At 35.3% G+C, this 24,365-nt stretch overlaps 2 protein-coding genes and 2 pseudogenes across 2 annotated transcripts; all 4 read left to right on the top strand.

Moving 5' to 3' along the window:
* The first annotated feature begins 1,842 nt into the window (after nt 1-1,842).
* LOC106105763 lies at nt 1,843-3,616 on the top strand (annotated as a pseudogene).
* Nucleotides 3,617-8,269: 4,653 nt separating this feature from the next.
* On the top strand, nt 8,270-10,230 carry LOC106105762 (annotated as a pseudogene).
* Nucleotides 10,231-14,900: 4,670 nt separating this feature from the next.
* Nucleotides 14,901-17,062, top strand: LOC106105760 (cytochrome P450 6B6-like). Its single transcript, XM_013286198.1, has 2 exons — nt 14,901-16,295; nt 16,773-17,062. Exons 1-2 carry the CDS (start codon nt 14,933-14,935, stop codon nt 16,940-16,942), a joined length of 1,533 nt encoding a protein of 510 aa, XP_013141652.1. The 5' UTR covers nt 14,901-14,932; the 3' UTR covers nt 16,943-17,062.
* Nucleotides 17,063-18,404: 1,342 nt separating this feature from the next.
* LOC106105764 (cytochrome P450 6B6-like) lies at nt 18,405-21,982 on the top strand. The gene is made up of 3 exons (XM_013286199.1): nt 18,405-19,757; nt 20,271-21,451; nt 21,764-21,982. Exons 1-3 carry the CDS (start codon nt 19,582-19,584, stop codon nt 21,934-21,936), a joined length of 1,530 nt encoding a protein of 509 aa, XP_013141653.1. The 5' UTR covers nt 18,405-19,581; the 3' UTR covers nt 21,937-21,982.
* The last annotated feature ends 2,383 nt before the right edge of the window (nt 21,983-24,365 follow it).

The following is a 24,365-nucleotide window of genomic DNA, read 5'->3' as shown; positions in this document are numbered from 1 at the left end:
GAAAAAAAATATATCTTCCATTAAATGTATCTGAAGTTGAGAATTTGGATACAGACTGAAATATACCTATACCCTCAGTTCTATCTCTGTTTTATTCAAACGGTATAAGAGAGACAGCGATATGACTTTGTGTAAATGTTACGGCTTTTTGAAATGGTAACACGACATTGTTATCAACTAAATAAATGAAGGAAAATAGAAGGGAAAAATGGGAAAGGCCGACAAGTATTGTAAGAGTTGGTCCATAGCGATGTAGAAATGTTAAGCACCCTTTTTCACTAGTCCATGATATATGTAGAAATAGTTCAGTGGAAAAAAGGTCTTACAAGTATTTTGATATCTGAATTTGTTTCATTTTATTGTTTTTAAACTATGCAATGTTGTTTATGAAAAATGTGTTACTTTTTTAACTAATTAGTTTAAAAATGTTAAAGTGCTCTATCGGGTAATATTTGGTGTATTATATTTTAGACGTAATTGAAATAAAATATTAAAAAAGAAACTTTTGTCGTTTATGTACAATTACAATTCAGTAAAAAGGCGTATTTCATTCAGATGATCAAATTTAATTTTAACATTACCTACTTTGTTATTGTTAATAACCTCGATCATTACAAATTAAGAACAAACGGCTAGCGAAGTTCGTTTATTATGCCGTAGTTATAACAGACATTCACGTTTTCGTTTTATAATTTAGACAACTGTAATCGCGGAGTGTTAACAACATAACAGCAACCAATGAGATTTCAACATTTACAAGTGAAACTTACATTAACAATGTATATAATTGTAAAATAATTAAAAGTCTAAGCTCACTGTCTTAAATAAAAAACTTATACTTATGAATAAAATTTAATTTAAATCTAATTAGAAGAACACACATAGAAAACAGATTGGTTGACATGGTAAAACCTGTTCAGATATTTTTAGCAAGCAAGCGGTTACCTGGATGCGTACCTTCTCCTAATTGGTAAAGAATGGGGCGCAGATAAAGAGGATATTTTATCTTCATGTGCGTCCCCTCCACTGATCAATCCACTTCTCTCCATCCTTGCCGAAGGTGACGGAAAGTAGAGTAAAATTAAATCTCCGTCACGCACAATCGTCAAATGAAATTCAACCATAATTCAAAATTAAAACTAAAAAAAATACCTTTATGCACTTATTCTTAAAATGAACTCTACCTGTGTCTTACGTTCATCATTTCGCGCAACTCAAATGTAGATTTTCAGAACTCAAATTTATATTTGCTTGTCACAAGCAAATCATAATGACTTTGCAATTTGCAACAAAGTCATCATGACATTTGCAAAATTAATATAATACTACTGATAGTAACGCTGTTGTTTCACTTAGCTGTGCCAGAATATGGACAAAACTAGTTGCCGTCCGCAACCTCGTTCGCGAAATAATTTCATCCAGAAAGAACTAACCTAACTATATATCATTTTGTTTAATTAAATAAATCTGAGGTACACACACGAGTATATCAGTAGTTTCCAATAAATCGATGTTTGAATCAACTAACTACTTATAATACTTAGTTTAATAAACTATTACTTATGTGAAAACTGATCCTAATAGGTTAAACCGTTTTCGAGTTTAGTGCATACTAACCCACAGTAATTTCTACAAATGGTATCTAATTACAAAAGTAATTGAAAATGGCTCAACAGACAAATTGTGACATGATAGCTTTCTGAGATTAGCGCTTGTAAACTAACCACCGACCTGACAAACAAACACAAATTCTTTGTATCATTGCGTGTAATTATAAAAATAATATTCGCGAAACGTATTATCTCTACATCGACAGTTAAAGCTACGTATAAATTGGAAGTCTGTTTTGGTAGTGGCATCTTTTAGACATGTACGTCTTAGCAGTCATAGTCGTACTGACTGTTGCTCTATACCTCTACGGTACGAGGACCTTCAGATACTGGCAAAAGAGAGGCATCAAACATGACAAGCCGATACCATTCTTCGGAAACAACCTGCCAATGTTCTTAATGAAGAAGAGCATGTCACAAATTGGCACGGAAATGTACTAGAAGTATCCTAAGGAGAGGGTCGTGGGTTTTTATCGTGCATCGTGCCCGGAACTTGTTATAAGAGATCCAGAACTTGTAAAACGCATTCACGTTACAGACTTTGGACATTTTTACATGAGAGGTCTCAACACTCACAAAACTGTTGTCGAGCCTCTTTTGAGACATCTCTTTATGGCTGATGGAGATCTTTGGAAATTGTTGCGGCAGCGCATGACTCCCGCATTCACCAGCGGCAAACTGAAGGCAATGTTTCCGCTCATCGTGGAGCGTGCTGAACGGTTGATGAGCCATGCAATCAATGCACCGCCATCAGGACGAGTGCTGGATTCTCGTGAACTAATGGCACGCTATACCACTGACTTCATTGGCGCTGTCGGATTCGGACTAGACATGAATTCTCTCGGTGAAGAAGATTCTGTTTTTAGAAAATTAGGTGTCGATATTTTTAAGTTTGAAGTGAGTCAAATGGTTAAGCAAGTGCTCAAGGAGTTGTTTCCAGAAACCTTTAAATATTTAAGAGTATATGGTAAAGTCGAAAAGGTTACTTACTCTCTAGTGAGAAATGTTTTGCAAAAGAGAAATTATGAACCGTGTGGGAGAAACGATTTTGTCGATCTGTTGCTTGAAAGCAGAAAAAAAGGGAAATTGGCTGTTCAATCTGTAGAGAAGATTAAACCAGACGGTAAGCCAGAGGAAGTATCATTAGAACTTACCGAAGAACTTATAGCGGCTCAAATGTTTTTGTTCTTCGGCGCGGGATTCGAAACATCATCATCTTCTACGAGTTATACTTTACATGAACTTGCTTACAATCCTGAGGAGCAAAGGAAAGTGCAAGCAGAAATTGATAGAGTTTTGAAGAAGTACGATAACAAACTATGCTATGATGCAGTTAGTGAAATGCAATATTTACATTGCGCTTTTAAGGAAGGAATGCGAATATTTCCTTCATTAGGTCACTTGATAAGAAAGTGCTCTCGTAAATACACCTTCCCCGACCTGGATCTTACTATTGATGAAGGGGTGTCGATACTCATACCCCTGCAGGGCTTTCACTTAGATCCTGAATATTTCGACGAACCAGAGAAGTTCCGACCAGATCGCCACTTGACTGATTACATTCATCCCATGACAAAACATATATTTTTACCATTTGGAGAAGGACCTCGCGCATGTATTGGTACGTTAACATTTTGTAATCTTTAGTTTACAGTTTTAAACAAAGTAAGTAGTATAGTCACATAGATTTTATAGATTCAATTCCAAATATGTATTCATATAGCGAACTCGACACTTTTTGTGATCTTTTTGATTTGTTGTTGTTTAATATTTGTTATTCCAGGTGAGAGACTCGGTCTGATGCAGTCTCTAGCGGGTATGGCGGCGGTGCTGTCGCGCTACTCGGTTGAGCCCGCGCCGGAAACCTTGCGCCATCCAAAGGTTGATCCCTCTTCTAATGTAGTACAGAGTGTTGTCGGTGGTTTACCTCTGATATTTAAATTGAGAACCTAGAACTAAGTCGCCTATCTTTCCTTATCGTTTCACTGACTTGAATTGTTATGAAATATCTGCTTATTTTTGTACTGTTGTTGTAATTATAATCTCTAACTACAGTTCTTAAAGTATTTTCTTTTACTAAATTTGTTTTCCTTTTATTTTCCTACCTTAGTGCCCGTGACTCTCGCATCGATAAGGAATTTTCTCCTTCCCTAACCTTCAACATTTTATTGTTATATAATATAGATCATTTTTCTGAAACAAATCGAAACGTTTGATAATGGCAATATTTAAAGAAAAAAGTAAAACATCCTTGTTTTTTACAATTTATAATTTCAATTGCAATTGCAAATCCAATAGTTCCATTGTAATTTATGGAAACTACCTTCAATATTACTTAAGGCAAAGGTACAAAGATACAAAAGTGTTACTAAAACTAAACAGAAGTTTATTGCAGTTGACATATGTAACATTCGAATACATCCAGGAGCGGCGTGGGACAAAGGGTGATTGGCCAGATGATAGCGCTGGACAATTTTACTTTGTCCTAAGTCATAAAAAAACACCTGCGTAAAAAGAAAATCTGCAAATCGATTGGAATTATTTACTTCGAACTCCAGCGCGGGTTACTAACGGAGATTCAAGGCCAATAGGAGTTTGTAGTTGTTGTTTTGTTCAAGTTATATCTAAATTATTTTAGTAATATGGGAGCTTAGTCGGAGGCTAGTCATAATGATTTCGCAAAATAGTCATCGTGATATTCATTAGAATGATATAGATTAATCAATTTTAACTGTAAATATTATCAGCAAAAAAAAGTGATTTGTCGATAATAAAGGTAAAGGTGGAGATAATAAACAATTAAGGTTTGTGATAAATCTCAATTATATATGATATTTAACCTTTTTTATGTAGGAAAAGTAGGCAAACGAGCAGAGCATCACTTGATATTAAATGATCCGACGCCCATGAACATCTGCAACGCCAAGTGAGCTGCAGATGCGCTGCCGACCTTTAAAGAGTAGTACGCTATTTTCCCTGAAGGCCCCTAAGTCGTAACTGTTTGGAAATACCGCTGAATACAGAATATTCCACAACGCGGCTGTACGAGGTAAAAAGGTACGTGAAAACCTCGTCGTTGTGGAATGCCACCCATCGAGGTGGTAACGATGATATTTGGCACTCTGTACACTCGTGCGATGACGGAACTCAGCGGTAGGTATAGGTATAGTTCCAAACATTTTTTCGCAACACCCCCCGTGGTAGAGACAATAAAAAATGCAAAGAGAACTAATGTCCCTTCACAGCTGCCGCAAATTCATAGTTGAAAACTGGAATGAGTTTTGGCTGGTCTTTAAGCGTTTCTTAGTACTTATAGACGAGTTAGGGCCTGTCCCACCACTGGCCGATAGAGGCCATTTTCATCACAGATTTTACACGTTAGAATGTTATCAGGTAATTTACAATTTGGTGGGGCAGACCCTTTGAGTTTTGTTTCGAGCACTCGTTAAACAGAAGGTCATGAAAATCTAGAGAATGATCATGTAAGCGGTAGTACTTCATGAATGAGTGTCCGGTGGTAAGCATCCAGATGATGATGGAGACGCTGACGGGGTAATAAACAATAAGCGATATGCATATAATGCTAAATTGGACCAAACTCTATTAAGTATACCTACTTTATTACTATAAACACTTTTTTATGTAATGTGATTTGGTAGCGAAAAATCCTTCAAAAGTGTATTTTTTTAAATTCTCTCCCCAAGCTAGTGACTTATCTATTATGGCGTCTCTGAGTTGTCCAATACACAGTTCATTTACGTTAGTTTATATTGAAATCCAATCTTGAAGTATTTTACTATAAACACGATACCAAAAGAAGAATAATCAAATTTAAGTAAATTGTTGGTCATACATATTTTCGTTATATAAGAGCGTCGGTGGCTCAGTGGTTTGAGCACTTGACTTGTAATCTACAGGTCTTGGGTTCGAATCCCGCCGCCATGTACCAATGTAATTTACGATTTTTTCGAATTTCCATATGTACATAATTTACCCGACGTTCTTACGGTGAAGGAAAACATCGTGATGCAACCTGCATATACGGTGAAGAAATTCAATGATATGTGTGAGGTCAACCAACCCGAACTTGGCCAGCGTGGTTGATTACGTTGTACGTTGTGTGCCTACCCAAACTTTTGGGTAGGCTCCGAGCCCCACGGTGGGGACGTATAGTGAGCTGGTGATGATGATGTGATGTGATGTGATGTTGATATATTTCCGTTAAATAGATATTTTCATAAACACAATATAGTGTATTCTCTCCTGGTTGTATTAATTTGACATTATAGAAAGATTTATTCGATTTTTTACTTTTGATAACTCTGAGTACCAATGAGATACTTTGTTGTTTTTACATCGAAGTTACATTTGAGCGAATGTGATGAATGAAATGAACGAAATATCTATATGACGATTGACGTCACGTATCTCAAGCCAAGTCCGCTCGCGATTTAGTCGCACAAAAATGATCGTATTTTTTTAACTCAATGGTTAAATTTTTTCGTGTCAATATTTTTTCTGGTTATTTTTTAAAACGTAGATACGTTTAAAAAACGAAAAAAACACATGCATACATTGTGTTATCTACACAGTTAATGATATTAAAGTGACTTATGTAATAATGAAAAAAACAGATTTCGCGATGATGATGTATTTGCGTTGGTGATAGCAAAAATTGAATTAAAAAATTGTCTTTATCTGTCTGGCGCAAGGCGCTTTTTTTTTCCAGGTAGCTGACATAGACGGATATACAAATGGCTATGTTTTTTTTAAATTCAGCGCTGTCAAATTCACTGATTAGGTATATATGTTACTGGAAATGTATAACTAGTAATAGGCGTCTAGATTTAAATTCTGGCAATATAAGAGGTTTTAAATAATCATACAATCTTTCCCGCCGCGGCGCTTGTGTTTGCAGTGACCAAGTCTGCCGCGTGATATATCGAAGAACTCGCTGTCACATGCGCTGCGTCGTAAAGAACATTGCTACTAATTTAATTTACCAGAAAAATAAGTTCAAATTTCTGGTAAAAGGTAAACAGTAAACAAATTGTGTCGCTTTTACAAATGTTTTTTAAGAATTCATTATGCTATCTCCCGTACCCATTGACGTATTCCATGTTTTATATCAACGTTTGGAATTTAGTAACTGTATAGATTTAGTAGGAAATATATCTAACATTTTTGAACACATCTTCGTGTGACTTTAGGAGTCATATACGAGTGCATTGCTTTAATTGGATTTGCGTACAAAGTCGGATTTCATACATTTCCGCTATCGTAATAAACATGAGTTTACATATTTCGATGGCTCCTACGTAAAGGGGGCAACTGCCAGTTATGCCTTTTTCCAATTCATAGGAAAATTTTGCCTAATATATAATATTAAAAGCAAAAAAATATAACATATGGCTAGAATGGAAACAGAATTTTAGGCAAATAGGCGTATCGCACTAATTGGTCACGAAACTACGTATAAAACCGAATCAAACAATCGGTCTACGGTCGAGGTAACGCCTAGGGCAGGGGTGGCGAACCTTTGTGCATCAAAGTGGCATTTTTTAAAGAAATGTAACTACTCGTATAATACCGCGTATTATGGCACGCGTGCCAGTGATTCGCCACCCCTGGCTTAGGGCCTAGTAAAAAGACGTAAGATACTGTCTGACCTTGTACGTTGTTTGGTTATCAGTTGATCCTAATACACCTTTTGTTTATGCTAACATTTTTGTTTTTCGGTATCTATTTCTATCAAACAATTATGAAAAATTATACATTACGGGTATAACAATATATTTAGCAACCTATGATAGTATTTTAATGAGTTAAACTTTACAATTTCAATTAACAAGCAATGAACATAAACATTACTATTAAGAACGGAAAGTCATCATCATCATGGCGTTGTATACCATGCGCTCTATGTCCATTCGGTTTATTCCCCAACAGGCGCTTAGGAACACTGCAATCATCCATGCAAGCAACATATCCTGCCCAGCGAAGTCGTCCAACGGAAAGTCACTTTAAGACAAAATTAATGTTCATTTTTGATAACCATAAAAAATAACTAAGCAAAAAGTTAAATGTGCGTGGATTTTTTTAAATACACGTAAATTAATAACTTCAATATTAATAAATGGCATTTTAATGATCATTACCAGCTCACCATACTTCCCCACTGAGGGACTCAGCGCCTATCCTAAGTTAGTCGTGACTACTCAATATATTATCAACCACGCTCGTCCACTGCGGGTTTGTTGACTTCACACATATCTTTGAATTTCTTTGCCGATATATATGCAGGTTGCATTACGGCATTTTAAAAATCATATAATTTTCATAAAGATTAAATCGATAGGGTACGTGACATGACATAAAAAGCAGTTGCGACATCTTTCAACTGCTCTACTATAAGTTTGTTTTCTTTTCACTTAGAGTACTTTACGTAGGAGCCATAGATTAATATATAAACGGTCATTGTTGTTGCATAGTGACAAATGTTGATTGATGCGATTACAGATTTGAGTTTCTTAACTTACATTAATAATAATTAAGTATAACGTAGATATTTTCTATTTCTGTATTGTTATCATCAGTTTATTATCAGCATTGGGGTATATAAGTTAACGTTCTCTTTGTTAACTCTCAAACCTTCCACCATGTTGACCCTGGCTGTGGTATTTGTGCTGTTTGTGGCTGCGTACCTGTACGGTACAAGAACGTACAATTATTGGGAGAAGAGAGGAATCAAACATGACAAACCGATACCATTTTTTGGCAATAATTTGCGTATGTACTTATGGAAGGAAAGTATGACACGTATTGCCGTAGAAATGTACAAGAAATATCCTAAGGAGAAGGTCGTAGGATTCTACCGAGCGACGCTACCAGAACTTGTCATCAGAGACCCAGAAATTATAAAACGCATCTTCGTCTCAGACTGGATATTTTCACATGAGAGGTATCAACACTCACAAAACAGTTGTTGAACCCATGGCTAAAAATCTTTTCCTCGTTGAAGGTGATGTTTGGAAGTTGTTGAGGCAGCGCATGACTCCTGCGTTCACTAGCGGTAAACTGAAGGCGATGTTTCCTCTCATTGTAGAGCGTGCTGAGCGCATGCAGAATCGTGCAATCAATGCACCAACGACTGGACGAGTCCTGGACTGCCGGGAAATAATGGCACGATATACTACTGACTTTATCGGTGCTTGCGGGTTCGGCCTCGACATGGATTCTCTTAGTGAAGAAAAATCGTCGTTTAGGCAACTCGGTAAGAAAATTTTTACAACTGATATTAATCAAATTGTGACACAAATGCTTAAGGAGATGTTTCCTGAAACTTTCAAACATTTCAAGATATTTGGTAAATTAGAGAAAGACGCGAACGCACTAGTCAATAATATCCTACAAAAAAGAAATTACAAACCAAGTGGCAGGAATGATTTTATCGATTTACTTCTTGAATGTAAGGAAAAAGGAAAAATGGTTGGCCAGTCTATTGAAAAGACAAAACCGAATGGTACGCCTGAAGAAATTTCTATGGAATTAACCGTAGAACTTATGGTGGCTCAAGTTATGGTCTTCTTCGCCGCGGGTTTCGAAACCTCTTCCTCTTCTTCGAGCTACACTTTACATGAACTCGCACACAATCCTGAGGAACAACAAAAAGTACAAGAAGAAATCGACAGAGTTTTGGAGAAATATGATAACAAGCTATGTTATGACGCAGTTTCCGAAATGAATTACTTACATTGTGCTTTCAAAGAAGGGATTAGAATGTTCCCATCGTTGGGTCATTTGTTAAGAAAGTGTACTCGTAAGTACACATTCCCCGACATAGACCTTACGATAGACGAAGGTGTATCGATATTAATACCTGTGCAGGCGTTGCACATGGATCCACAATACTTTGAAGAACCAGAGAAATTCAAGCCAGCTCGTTTCTTAACTGATTTTATAAACCCAATGACAAAACATATATATCTACCGTTTGGAGAAGGTCCCCGAGCTTGTATCGGTAAGTTTTTTTATTTTTTTATATAATTTAATAGCAGTCCCCCATCTTTTTTTCACAGTACACATTTTTTAATATATTTTAACTAATGTGTAAAAGCTTATGATGTTTTGTCCTTCGCCTGTCGTTAATGATCGCAGAATCATCGAAACAAGGGTTGCTAATGGGTAAAATTTTAACTCTTTTAGGGGTTAAAATCGGTTGAATTAGAACTTAATTAATTTAAAGTTAAGTTTACACATAAAATAGAACTTGTTTAAACTTAAAACAATAACAGTATAACCCAAAAAACATAGTATAATTAATTAATTACGCGTTATTTACGCAATTAAAAACGTATTTTTTGTTTTTGAAACTATCTAAAATTTAAAGAAAGGCCCGTAATGTATAAAGCCAGAATAAAACATATTTGTATCAAATGTTATTCCAGGCGAGAGACTCGGTCTGATGCAGTCTCTGGCGGGACTGGCGGCGGTGCTGTCGCGCTACTCGGTTGAACCCGCGCCGGAAACTGTGCGCCATCCAAAGGTTGATCCAACATCTAATCTAGTACAAAATATAAGTGGCGGTTTGCCGTTGCTGTTCAAATTGAGAAGTAAGTGAGTACATATTTAGTACTCGTAATAGACTACTCCGTCTTTGAATTTGGGGTTTTTGGGGTATAATTTGTATATGAATTTTATAAAATTATGATAAATTACTTATGTGTTATGCATACTCATGTAGTCCTCAAAAATACGTGTTTCGCTATTTACTAGTCACTAGTTACGGAGGGCATGAGTTTGCTAATGATTTATACGTTAAATAATTATATTTTTCAATAAAGTATTTTCATACTATAATTGTTTTAATTATGTGGAAGTTCAGTTCATCCCTTTTTCCTGTCTGTGCTTTTTTCCTTCACTTATTATCCCACCATCTTCTGTGAGAAACAACCGTTTGGCAAAACATTTGTCACTCTGGTGGTAATTGTAAGAAAGTAAGGCGGTGGTAAGTTTTTGTGTCGCGAAAGTCTCTTAAACAGTTGACAAGCTGCCTGCTTTTGTGCATTTTTTGTATGTAAACATGCAAAATATGTTGTTTTATTTAGTTTTTAGAAAATTGCTAAATCAACTCGGGTGACGTAATACTAAGCGATTTATTTGGCAGTGATTTTTGATACGACTAGACAATAGTAATATAATGAATATAAACCTGAATTAACCAGATTGGCTTATAATGGCACGCGACACGCGATAAAATAATTTGTTAAAAAAATTATAACCATTATTACATATCTATACTATTATAATAAAACGTAAACACACACTACTTTGTTGCCTAAGATGTCAGCAATTGAAGCATATTATTGAATAATTCTTTGTTTAATAAAAAGCCATACACTTGCTTCACGTTTTAGGCTTTATATTCTAACGCCATTAAACTTAGGGGGTAAATATTTTGGATAAAAATCCTAATGTGGAAAAGAGACCATAAGTTGCTGCCAACATTAAGGAAGCAAGGTTGTCATCATGTCATGTCACTTTGACATTTATAATGGATAATTTGACAAATGTAAACAATAAAATAAAACATTCATAATTTCATGCGGATGAAGTCGCACGGAAACAGCTAGTTAGTTATATGAGAAGAAAACGCGTAGTATTCATTAATGTTTGTCTCTTTTATCCAGCTCACTGTAAGTGGGGACTTACTCTATGTTATGGGTGTATTGTTTGTCTATTTAATAATTCATTAGATTGACATATACAGCTATTAGGCTGAGTAAAACTAAAATTCAAAAGTAACTAAAACCATTTCGATTTCTTCTATCATAGAAGTTGGAATCGATGTATTCATAGTAATGAATAAAATGAAAATCATTGTTTTTTCACATTCGTTTATTGAAAGACAAATCAACAATTATAAATATATAGGTCTAGGTGCAATATCAGAAATCTGCGGTGTTTCACTTGAGAAAAATTGCCATGTTCCTCGCAACGGGAGAAACTCCGTCACTTCTTACAAGTAACCAGTTAGATAGCAGCGAGTGGCGTAAACGACGGGAAAACAATAAAAAAATAGCCGTGTGCCTAAGCGATTTTTTTTTGAACAGACGCACTGATTATTGTTCTGTTCGTATTGATTTTTGTTCAGCGTCGTTGATCCAAAATGTTGAAACAACAACTGCAACCAACGCTTGCACGTCATTCAGTCAAAAAGGATTTTGATTTTTTAACACTTTTTCAACCACTGGGCTTACCACATAATCTACTGTGCGTGGATTGTTGTTTTCCCTGAAATTTTGCTGCAAAATCTCTTTTGAATACACATTCTTTTTCCCGAGAAATGAAGTCAAGGGATTTTGCTAGTTAGATTATAAGCTATTTTCTGTACAATTTTAATTGTTTGTATTCAAAAGTGAAGAATTTCCTTAACAATTTTCCTTAAAACCACACTAGCTTGCTGATAACCCTATATGCTCGTAGGCGCCTTGTTTATATTAGAATGCCATAACATTTTGTAGATCTACACCGGTTTTTTTTGCAAGTCATGTTTTATCACAAACGAAAATACGGCGATAAGATATTAAAGCAAGTCTTATTAATAAAATAAATTCTTAAGATAAACTTTCATGTTTGTTATTCAATTCTAAAACAATACTGACCAAATTCTTATCGCGGCCTGGGCCAGTCGTTAAATAAGTGTCCACAGGCGGATATACAGAAAGATCTTATCTATCAACACATAATAAAACAATCATTATAACAAGCGACAGGACCTGACTTCGCTCGAGTGGCAAAGGATACACGTTTGATCTCTTTTTTATTATGGTAGTACCATTCCCGGTGACGTCTATGTATTTTACGTAAGAGCCTAAGTTATTTCACGTATATTTCTTATTTCTTCTAATATTTTAAAGTGGAAAAATCTGTATTTTTGTATGATTTTAAAAATTCTTTTACCATTAAAAAGCTCGTTATCAGTGAGTAACAGGGGCTATGTTTTTTACTTTTTCTAATTCCACGTGGACGAAGTCGCGAGCAACAGCTAACTATTTACTATTTAGTTATTTTAAAAAATTAAATCAAGTAGAAAATTTAAACTACAACTACTAAATGTTTATGCAGCCGAACAATTGTGTTATTTTTTTTATTGGGAGCGGCGTTTCGATATTTTGTAATACATACATTAATTTACGATGTATTAGTAAGTATTTAGTTTATAGACACATTTCATGTAAATTTAAAGACGCATTTTTCCTCAAAAAACTGCATGCAGTTTGACGAAATCTTTTGTAATAAATTTAAACTAAATAGAAATACATTTTTTTATAAGTGGTGATTGTTACTTTTCGATTTTTAAGCATCTGCTTGTAATCTTTGCTAATCCAGAATTTTACGTCGTAATTAACAGCGGTCCCAAATCCATAAGAGATTGTTAGAAAATTGCAATAGCAGACAAAAATTCCGAGTTCATGCAACTGTAAACATAACTATATCATATAAATATCATAAATGCGAAAGTTACGATGGATGGATGGATGTTAGCGTTTGTAGCCTAAACGGCTTAACGGATCTTCATGAAATTTAGCACAGGTTTAGAGCATAGTCTGGAAGAACACATAGGCTACTTTTATCCCGGAAATAGTTACGGTTCCTGTAGGATTAGTTAATTTAGTTTTTTAATGTTTACTTGATCATTCTGCAACGGTTCAACATATCTTAATGAAATTTGGCACAGATATAAAAATAAGTCTGGAGTACACATGGGATAAGGTTCATCCCCGAGAAATGTCCGGTTCCCGAGGGATACGTAACTTTTTGTTATTTATATAGTTCGTACGTTTTCTAATACCACGCGGACGAAGTCGCGGGCAACAGCTAGTTCTACTATACATTTTTTAATTTCAGTTGGATAAATATATACTACTATTCCAGTTAAAATTCAATTACAATACTTCAACAATTAAAAGATTCGTTAAACATATACTAGTTTACTTATAGAATTGATTGCACAATTTAATTACAAATTGCATAAATATAAGTGTTTTTGCTTTTCTAGTTTTTGTTTGTCATTCTGCACGTCACAGTTCATTTCCGCTTCTTTTATCACGGCTTCCATTTGATTTCTTTATATGAGTACAGCTTTTGCCTGCGACTCCATCCGCGTGTAATTAACAGTGGTAGTGCCCGCTTTAACATCTTAGCACTGCAGGGCCGGCACGCCAGGTGTAATACCACGACCACACAGAAGACAGGCGTGAAATGGAAGCAATTCCGAGTTTCGTCTGATAAGTGTGGTGCCGGAGGCCTAATTTAAATCCCTTTCTCTTTACCACTCTTTTCTTATAAGGAAAGGATGGAAAGGGGAAGTGGATTTGAAACTCTTTATGTGCTTCTCCTCCTCTGTCGAATAACGGTAGGCAACGCATCTGCAATTGCGGATGTCTATGGGCAGCGATCGCTTCGCCATTTTGGCGGATTCAGGTGGCCGCTTGGTCGTTTGCCACCTTATGTTATAAAAAAAAAAAAATTATTAAAAGCAAATATCCTCTATGTTCTTCCAGACTATCTTCTATACCTAAGCGAAATTTCATCGAGATCAAGTTTAGGCTGCAAACTTTAACAAATCCATCCATGAATTTAAAATTCGCATTTATAATATTAGTAAGATAGTTATAATAAAATTTACGGACAGACTTGCAGCAAATAAAAAAATCAAAATTGTTTTTTCGATATAAGCAAAACCACTAAATTACGTTAACGAAATACATGTTTTATTTTTCATATTTTCGGAATCTATTGTCAATAAATGTATATAGGTTTAATCAGGAAACTCGATGATTATTGTAGCTGGTAGGTAACCCTCAGTTCCGTATCTAATTTTCAGTATATTCCGAGGCTTTAATCTATATCTGTATTAAATATAATAATAAAAAAACTAAAGGTTTGTATTTTTGTTTTTATTGTATAAATTTAAAAAAATACCCTCATCCATATGAATGTATTTGGTACTAGGTGAATTTAATATTTATTAAAATATCCTAAATTTTGTATTTTTTATGTAACTGTGACAAATAGTTTTGGAAGATCAGTATAACCAAAAAATGAGCTCACGGACCGGGCGCGAAAAAGGTGCAACCCGGGCACCGTTGTTGCGATAACAGAAAAGAGAACAGACGTTATATTCTTTGGTAACCGGGCGAAAACGCGGCAGATCGCTAGTTTTGAATAATAATTAATTAAATTATTTTTATCTTTCTATTATCGAAATTTCGGAAACATATAAATTTACAGACTGTATTTTTGTCATAACTTCCGTCATGTTAACACTAGCTGTGATATTCGTGTTTTGTGTTGCTGTGTATCTTTACAGCATTAGTACATTCAAATATTGGGAAAGCAGAGGAGTCAAACATGACAAGCCAATACCATTTCTCGGCAATAATGCACCGATGTACTTTATGAAGAAAAGTATGACACAAATAGGTGTTCAATTGTACTGGAAATACTCAAAAGAGAAAGTCGTAGGTTTTTATCGAGCAATGCGTCCGGAACTTTTGATAAGGGATCCAGAAATAATAAAACGTGTTCTTGTTACTGATTTTGAAAATTTTCACATGAGAGGTATCAACACACATAGAACAGTAGTTGAGCCTCTAGCAAAAAATCTTTTTCTCGCTGACGGCGATGTTTGGAAGTTGTTGAGACAACGCATGACTCCTGCGTTCACCAGCGGTAAACTGAAGGCGATGTTCCCTCTCATTGTGGAGCGCGCTGAGCGCCTGCAGAGCCAAGCCATTAATGCTCCAACAACTGGACGAGTTCTGGACTCTCGGGAAATAATGGCGCGATACACCACTGACTTCATCGGTGCTTGTGGTTTCGGACTCGACTCGGATTCTCTAAGTGAAAAAGATTCTGCTTTTAGAAAGCTTGGGATAAAAATGTTTAAAGTGGAAGTGAAAGAACTTATTAAACAAACGTTTAAAGAAATATTCCCTGAAATATTCAAACATTTGAGACTACTTAACAAAGTAGAAAAAGAGATGTACTCACTTGTTCGCAGCATTCTTAAGAAAAGAAATTACGAACCATGTGGTAGGAATGACTTTGTCGACCTGCTCCTTGATTGTAGGAAAAAAGGAAAATTAGTAGGATTATCTATAGAGAAAATGAAACCAGATGGAACACCAGAAGAAGTGTCTATGGAATTGACTGAAGAACTCTTTGCAGCTCAGATATTTGTATTTTTTGCTGCGGGATTCGAAACATCATCCTCCTCTACGAGTTACACTTTACATGAACTTGCTTACAATCCTGAGGAGCAACGGAAAGTGCAAGAAGAAATTGACAGAGTTTTAGCGAAATACAATAACAAGTTATGTTATGATGCAGTTAGCGAAATGACTTATCTGCATTGCGCTTTCAAAGAAGGTATACGAATGTTTCCGTCGTTGGGTCATTTGGTGAGAAAGTGTGTCCGAAAATACACATTTCCTGAATTAAATCTTACGATTGACGATGGAGTATCAATATATATACCAGTTCAGGCGCTGCACAAGGATCCACAATACTTTGAGGAGCCAGAACAATTCAAGCCAGCGCGTTTCTTAACCGATTTCATTCATCCTATGACGAAACATATTTATTTGCCATTTGGTGACGGTCCTCGTGCATGCCTTGGTAAGTTATCTATGAATACATCTTTTTAAAAGTTAATTGGGAGGCTGTTATTTAAACGCAATGTACCGTGTATTTTTAATTAACTTCCCGAATGTTATTCAGGTAAAAAAAAAATAATTCATAATGACTATTTTTCCACTTGTAAGAAAAATGTTTGAAAAATTCTAGTACAAATATATTTTTAACTATCACATCTATAAAGAAAATGGTCATTATTAGGAAATCCATTACATTGCTTAAAAATTGTAGTGGATTTATAAATAAACTTACTTTCGCCCGTGACTATGTTCGCGTTGATTTAATGAACTAAACATAGTTTGAAGTCATAAAAACTATACAACCAGGGAGGCATAACTAGCATCAATGAATTTATCTCAGCTCAGGACGATAATTTTAAATCTATCAAAGAGTCACATGCGGCTTGTGAGTTTGGCCACCACTGGAACAAAATTTGAACTTTAATATTTACAATTGCAGGTAAGAGACTCGGTCTAATGCAGTCTCTGGCGGGTCTGGCGGCGGTGCTGTCGCGCTACTCGGTTGAACCCGCGCCTCACACGTTGCGCCATCCAAAGATTGATCCCTCTTCTAATATAGCACAAAGTGTTGTCGGGGGTTTACCTCTGATATTCAAACTGAGAACTTAGTACCTAGTCGTCCTTAAGTGCTCTTTTTTCTATTGGTTTGATTTCACTTTAATGCTATAAACTGTAATTATAAGACAAGCTTGTAAATAATTTAATTAAAAAGCGTTTTTATTGCAGTAATTTTTAACTTCTGGTTGCGAGCTCTCAGAAAACTTTTCTGGCGTGGGCCAGTACATTTATACGGTCAAGTACTAAAACGAATCTTATATGTTTTACAAAGTACCGTTCACATATTTTTACGGTCTACATTGTTAGTATTGATGAACAAATCGTTTAAACAAACATTTAAGTAACTATACAATAAAATAAAAATGACATTTAAAACCAATTCTGTGTGTTAGCAAAATGCCTTCCAAATTACTTCAGGCAAATATTTGAAGCGACGAATTTGTTATGTAAATTAAAAAAAAAATGGAATGCAAACATACTATGTAGTTTCACACGACGCGACATGAATAGACATAAATAGCGTTTTTTGTTTTTTTTAATCGAATTAGTTGTCAAGAACTTTTACAATTTTTATTTATTCACTATTCTTAATTTAATCATTATTAATTCTTGAGTCGTGTTTCTTTTACTTCATTTGTTTCCTAGAATAATTTTGTAGCAGAGTTAAAAAGGCTATTTTCCTAACTTCCTTTCCTAGGATTAGATGGTACAAAGACATGGTAGACATTTGTAAATATTTCAACAGGTCCTTAAGACAAAGTACCTACAATTCGCTTATCTATTGCTGATCGAAAAGTCAAAAATGTATGAAATTGCCTAAAGCATTCGTTAAGTTACAGGCCTACAAAGAGATTCAACTACTTAGATAAGGCATAGGCAGCACTTTACTTAAAACACACACACACATAATCATCTCTACTGACCGTTATACACGCTTAGTTTCATGTTTTTGTAGATACGTGATAGATTTATCTGAACGATCCGACTATTCAGATAAAACTGAGCCTGTGTAGTCTACTTTACTTTATCATTAATACTATCCTAAAAACCAGATATCAATGTAAATAATTGTAATTTATTTACATTATTTGCCAATAGGTGTCATAATATATTATATGGTGACTTGGGATATATTTGCTTTGAATATAAACCCATTGATTTAACAGATCCGAAAAGCAAAGCGACCGCTGCCCATAGACATCCGCAGTTGGAGATGCGTTGTCTACCTTTAATCGACGGAGGAGAAGACGCAATGATGGGGATATTGCCTCTACCTATGCAACTCCTGCACCGTCTAACCCACTTTCCCTTCCCATCCTTTCCTTATAAGAAAAGGGTGAGAAGAGAAAGGTACTTTAATAAGGCCTCCGGCATCACACTCATCAGACGGAAGGTGGAATTGCTCCCACTTCACACCTTTCTTCTGTGTGGTCGTGGTATGGAGACGGCCCATTCGTGCGAAGATGTTAAAGCGGGCTCTACCACTGTTGAAGTAGTTTTTTTTTACGTTTAATTTAAAGATTTTTGGTTTGCATAAAAACATTAACTAACACTTTTATTTCTGATAGATCATCAGTAGATGACAATGAATACAGAATGTAAAATTTTTCATATGGATACTTCGACATCTATAACCCCTAAGGGTTATATTTAAAGGTGAATAGGGATTATCCAACCAGTGGTTCATTTCTGATTGTTTTTTATCACTTAACGTTATGTCATGTCAAGTCATGTGACTGTAATTGTCTTACATCATAGATTAAGAATAATAGCAAGTCATATCCTTGCAATGAATTTACTTTTTATTATTCTATTTCTAGCGATTGACCAATTTTATGTGAATTAAATGAAAGTGTAGAGGGACTCTGAGGACTAGACTGTACTTATCCATTTAGATCAGTCACTAGGTTTGTTACCACAAGTGCCAGAAAAGAACTCAGAGTCCCAAGTAATGTTAAACAAATCGAGATATTGTTTAACGTAATTCACCTAGATTTTGTATAACAAGCATTCAAAAGAAAATTTGAAATGTAACAATATTTTAACTATAATGTGAAATAGTAGATTTATTTCTAAAATGACTGGTCTCGTGAAAGCGGAAGCGTTATTCCGATGTCTAGTATTAGGATCTCCGCGGAGCGACCCTCGTCAACGTTATCGAAATATGTAATGACGAACGAGGTCAATGCATGTACATTAACAAAAAATAAATATAGTTATGACTATCTTACTGCAGCCCCGGATTCTAATTCCCACGTAGTACGGGTATACGTGTAATTAACTATTAAAATCTCGGGTAAGTTCATGCAAAAGTAAATTAATTTATTTTTTCATTGAGAACGTTTTTCATGTTACAAGATTGTCAAATTCTGGAATATCATCATTGGCTTACCAGTCATCCTGTGTAAGAATTATAAAGATAAAGTTATCTTGGTTAATTGATTTGTTCTTCACGAGCGTCACCCGCCGATGATGTCTCGTTCTGGGGTGGGGGAGGCAGGTACTATAAACATGGTCTTATTGGAAGTAATTTAAAAACTATTTTACACTTTTCGATTATCTAGGGGGGACAGCTGCCCTCCCCCTCTGTTCTTCTGACGACGCCCATGTTGTTATTATCTTTTTTTATCGAAATATTGTAGACATATAAATTAACAGTCGATTTGACCACCTTTTGTATATCTTCCGCCATGTTTACAATAGCTGTGGTATTCGTACTTTGTGTTGCTGTGTACCTTTACAGCATAAGAACATTCAAGTATTGGGAAACAAAAGGAATCAAGCATGACAAACCAATACCATTTTTCGGAAACAATTTGCCGATGTATTTATGGAAGAAAAGTATTGCACAGATTGCTACAGAATTGTATAGTGTAACAAATATTCACTAGAGACCAGTAGTTTTTACGTACAAAACTAGATGGCGCCACCTGTATTTTAAAACACGATGTGGTATTGCATGCGCCTTATCTTATGTCATTTCATGTACATACGCAAATCAGAAGATCAGAAGATCAGAAGATTAGAAAATAACAAATATTGTTAAAATTACTGTCTTCTCAAGTTAGTTCCTACGACGCGATTCTGAGTATATTAGCTTGCTGTCTTGTGACTAATTTTATTCAGAACTTGCACAGTAGTGTAGTTAAATTAGGTTGCTTGCGGATAGTGACGGCCTAATTTAGCAGGTAACCGCTTGCTGTTCTGTGACGGTTACCCGATATTTGAACACTTTTTGTAACTGCGTGTGGTTCCCAACCCGGGGTACGCGCGCAGACCAACCTCATTGGTATATAACCAATAAACGACTTTTTGCCACCTTGTTGCTGTGTTTTCTTTGGCTGTTTCGGCTCAAGATACCCCTGCTCCGTTACAATAGGAAATACCCAAATGAGAAAGTCGTTGGTTTTTATCGAGCAATGCGTCCGGAACTTTTGATAAGAGATCCAGAAATAGTAAAGCGAGTTCTCGTTACTGATTTCGGTAATTTCCACATGAGAGGAATCATCACACACAGAACAGTTGTGGAGCCTTTAGCAAAAAATCTTTTTCTTGCTGATGGCGACATTTGGAAGTTATTGAGGCAACGTATGACGCCCGCGTTCACCAGCGGTAAATTGAAGGCGATGTTCCCTCTTATTGTGGAACGCGCCGAGCGCCTGCAGAGCCACGTTATCAATGCACCAACAACTGGACGCGTTTTAGACTCTCGGGAAATGATGGCACGGTATACTACTGATTTCATCGGTGCTTGCGGGTTTGGTCTGGAGATGGATTCTCTTAGTGTAGAAGATTCCGTTTTTAGAAAACTTGGAACAGACATTTTTAAATTTGACTTGAATCAAATCGTTAAATTTATGCTCAGGGATATGTTTCCTAATATGTGCAAAAACATTAGAGTATTTAAGAAAATAGAAAGCGATATGAACTCACTCGTAGGCAGTATACTGAAGAGAAGAAATTATGAACCTTGTGGTAGGAATGACTTTGTCGATTTGCTTCTCGATTGTAAGAAAAAAGGAAAGCTAGTAGGATCATCCATAGAAAAGATAAAAACAGATGGTACACCTGAAGAAGTATCTATGGAATTGACTGAAGAACTTATGACAGCTCAAATATTTATATTTTTCGCTGCGGGTTTCGAAACATCATCATCTTCTACGAGCTTTACGCTGCATGAACTCGCCCATAACCCTGAGGAGCAACGTAAGGTGCAAGAAGAAATTGATAAAGTTTTAACAAAGTACGATAACAAGCTCTCTTATGATGCCATAAAGGAAATGACTTATCTACATTGCGCTTTCAAAGAAGGTATTCGAATGTTCCCGTCGTTGGGACAGTTAACAAGAAATTGTGTTCGTAAATACACATTTCCGGAAATGGATCTTACAATTGACGATGGAGTATCAATTTCAATACCAGTACATGCGTTGCATATGGATCCGCTGTACTTTGAGGAGCCAGAAAAATTCAAGCCAAAGCGCTTCTTAACCGATTTCATCAATCCAATGACAAAACACATTTATTTACCGTTTGGAGAAGGTCCTCGTGCGTGTATTGGTGAGTTTTTTATAATCATTTTTTTTAAGGTCTTAACCTTATAGAGATCGGGTGTTTGAAATCAATATAACTACTTAGAGTTTTTAGGTATTCCACGCACCTTCTTTTTAATAGAGCATTCTATTTTCTATTCCTATTGAAATCAAAGTAAGTATAAATAAAATCTTGCATTCAGGTGACTATGGTCCCGTGTAATATTAGCTAAGGCTTTATAATAGAAACTAACTACCAACAAATCTAGGTAGACATTTTGTAAACATCTTATGTACCTAGGTTTTTTATCAGACTCACAAATATGACATCCAATTCCAGGCGAGAGACTCGGTCTGATGCAGTCTCTGGCGGGTCTGGCAGCGGTGCTGTCGCGCTACTCGGTTGAACCCGCGCCGGAAACTGTGCGCCATCCAAAGGTTGATCCCTCTTCCAATTTAGTGCAAAGTTTCTTAGGAGGCTTGCCTTTGTTATTTAAGTTAAGAATTAAGTAAGTACAAGATAAGGTTTGTTGTTTTAACGTTTCCTCAAAAAATGCAATTTTTAGCAATGCAAACTTCATGTTATTTTTGTATTCGGGCGAGCTAAAAAGCATTTTAAACAATGTTTGCTTTGAAACTGTTTGACTAGTTTTTACGATATATTTTATGAAATTATTATTGTTAAAATTTTAGGTTATTGATTTTTAAAGGTGTCTGTGATTATGTAAATTTAAAAATAAATGATTTGAATTTTTTGAGTTGTGACTTTACTTTTATTGTTTGGATGTGTTACTACGTATCACGAAAACATCTAAACAGACCTCGATGAAGTTTTTTTTAGGTGTTGAGCATAATCTGAGGGAGTATTTTATTAATAAATTATCGTGAAAAACTGAAAACGTTCTCGTTGTAATAATACAAATAAAGTATGTATAAGTAATTGAACACTTGAAATATTATGTTTTCAATATGTAACTAGTTATTATCAGAAAATGTTTACCTAATTTCTTAGTATTATAATAAGTAATAGACAATAACAAAGAGATTAAATAAAATTGATGGCAATAATTACAAAGAGTCGTTATTCCACTTGTTTAGTATGAATCTTCAGGACACGGGCTTGATCTAGTGTGAGAGTGTTAGTATTTTCTGAAAGCGATTGAGAAGTAAGAGATAGTTTATAGTGATAGGACAGCATAGATTGTTATACTTTTGAAAAAAAAATATTTCAATTTTCATATGTGGTAGGTATAATATGTATCAAATTTTATACGTTGTTAGTAAATTACACAAAAACGGCCGTATCATTATTACCTTTAACCTTAATCTAAGGTAATCTTGTAAAGATTAAGATATCGATATAAAAAAAACCGCTATCATAGGGACAACACTGCACAAAAAATGCTGACCGCATTGTTTTGAACTTTGTCATTTGCATGATGTGTCAATTTTGTCTCGTTAATCGTACTAATATTATAAATGCGGAAGTTTAGATGGATGGATGGATGTTTGTTAGATTTTGTAGCCTAAACGACTGAACGGATCTCGATGAAATTTGGCATAAATGTAGAGTATGGTCTGTAAAAACACATAGGCTACTTAGTTTTGTTTTTTTTTAATTCTACGCGGACGGAGTCGCCGACAAAAGCTAGTAAATAATAAGACCAAACAAAACTCGGAGAATTCTTCAAATTAACTTGAACATAAGTTACTTTTCTTTATCTTGGTTATTGAATAGACTTGATTTAATTTTTAAATCTGTACCAATCTAGATGAATAAATAATAAAGTAATTAGTACTGAAATGTAATGGGGGATACATAATATCAATCAGCGAAGGCCAAAGAGTTTTTTTTTGTTTTTTTTTTATCATTGATTAAAGGATCAATATTGCTTTGGCTCCTTTACTAGGCAATCCTGTGTTTAAGGAGCCAATGCCTTCCCTTTCAGTTACCTTTTAACAACAAAGAGAAAAAATAAATTTTTAAAACAAAGAGAAAGAAAAAAATAATTAAAGCTTTGACAACAGTGTCTAAATTTTTCTTACAGTTTATGTATGTTTACTTGACTTTATAGACTCGAAATATTTATTGGAGATGGGACTGGAATGGGCAGAATCTGCAGCATAAGAGATTCGTTTATAAATGTTGAAATTGTATTGCCTCGTCTTTTCAGTTGCCAATTTTTGTTATATAGACTATCAATTATTTTAGATTTTTAGATTATTAGTTGTTTTGCATGTCATGTCAAGTCTTGTGACTTTAATTGCCATACGTCATCATATATCAAAATCGCAAGTCATAATCCTTGCAATAAATTACCATTTCATTGTTTGGTTTATTTACAAAGTTATATAAGTGAACTATCTATACTAATATTATAAAGAGGAAAGATTTGTATTTTTGTATGTATTGAAATAACTCAAAAACTACTGGACCGATTTTATACCGTTGGAAAGGTAATTTATCTGTGAGTATTAATTTAATTTTACGCTTGCCAAGTCGCGAGCAACAGCTAGTTTCATATAAAAGGGAAAGAGAGTGTAAACTTCGAAGATAAGACTAGACTTACTGATCTAATTCAGTCGCTAGGTGTGTTGCCACAAGTGCCACAAAAACACTCTGGGTCACAAGTGAAATTAAAATGAAAACAAACCGGGATATTGTGTAACATTAAAAATGTCTAGATTTTGTGCGACACATCTGAATAATGGCATCCTCGAGAATGTTGGCAATGTGATAATAATGTATAATGTGCATTTACAGATTTATTTGTAAAATGACTCTGCAGCCAATCCCATATAGCGGGGTTGGAGAGTCTAGCGTAGACGCCGGGGAAGTTCCCTCGCGCGCAGCCCAGTCCCCACGATACCACGCCTATCAGTACACCATCTTGGACAATTGGTCCGCCACTGTCTCCCTGGAACGTAAATTCATTTAGTTA

The sequence above is a fragment of the Papilio polytes genome, unplaced genomic scaffold, assembly GCF_000836215.1.
Source record: "Papilio polytes unplaced genomic scaffold, Ppol_1.0 DF822733.1, whole genome shotgun sequence".
NCBI classification, from domain to species: domain Eukaryota; kingdom Metazoa; phylum Arthropoda; class Insecta; order Lepidoptera; family Papilionidae; genus Papilio; species Papilio polytes.
This window is presented reverse-complemented; position numbering and strand designations above follow the sequence as displayed.

What these genes read in the sequence shown, in the direction of transcription:
- LOC106105760 (XM_013286198.1), top strand. Translation starts at nt 14,933, where the DNA reads ATGTTAACACTAGCTGTGATATTCGTGTTTTGTGTTGCTGTGTATCTT. An exon ending in CGGTCCTCGTGCATGCCTTG is followed by an intron (nt 16,296 to 16,772) that starts GTAAGTTATCTA and finishes TTACAATTGCAG; the next exon opens with GTAAGAGACTCGGTCTAATG.
- LOC106105764 (XM_013286199.1), top strand. Translation starts at nt 19,582, where the DNA reads ATGTTTACAATAGCTGTGGTATTCGTACTTTGTGTTGCTGTGTACCTT. An exon ending in GCACAGATTGCTACAGAATT is followed by an intron (nt 19,758 to 20,270) that starts GTATAGTGTAAC and finishes CCGTTACAATAG; the next exon opens with GAAATACCCAAATGAGAAAG. An exon ending in AGGTCCTCGTGCGTGTATTG is followed by an intron (nt 21,452 to 21,763) that starts GTGAGTTTTTTA and finishes ATCCAATTCCAG; the next exon opens with GCGAGAGACTCGGTCTGATG.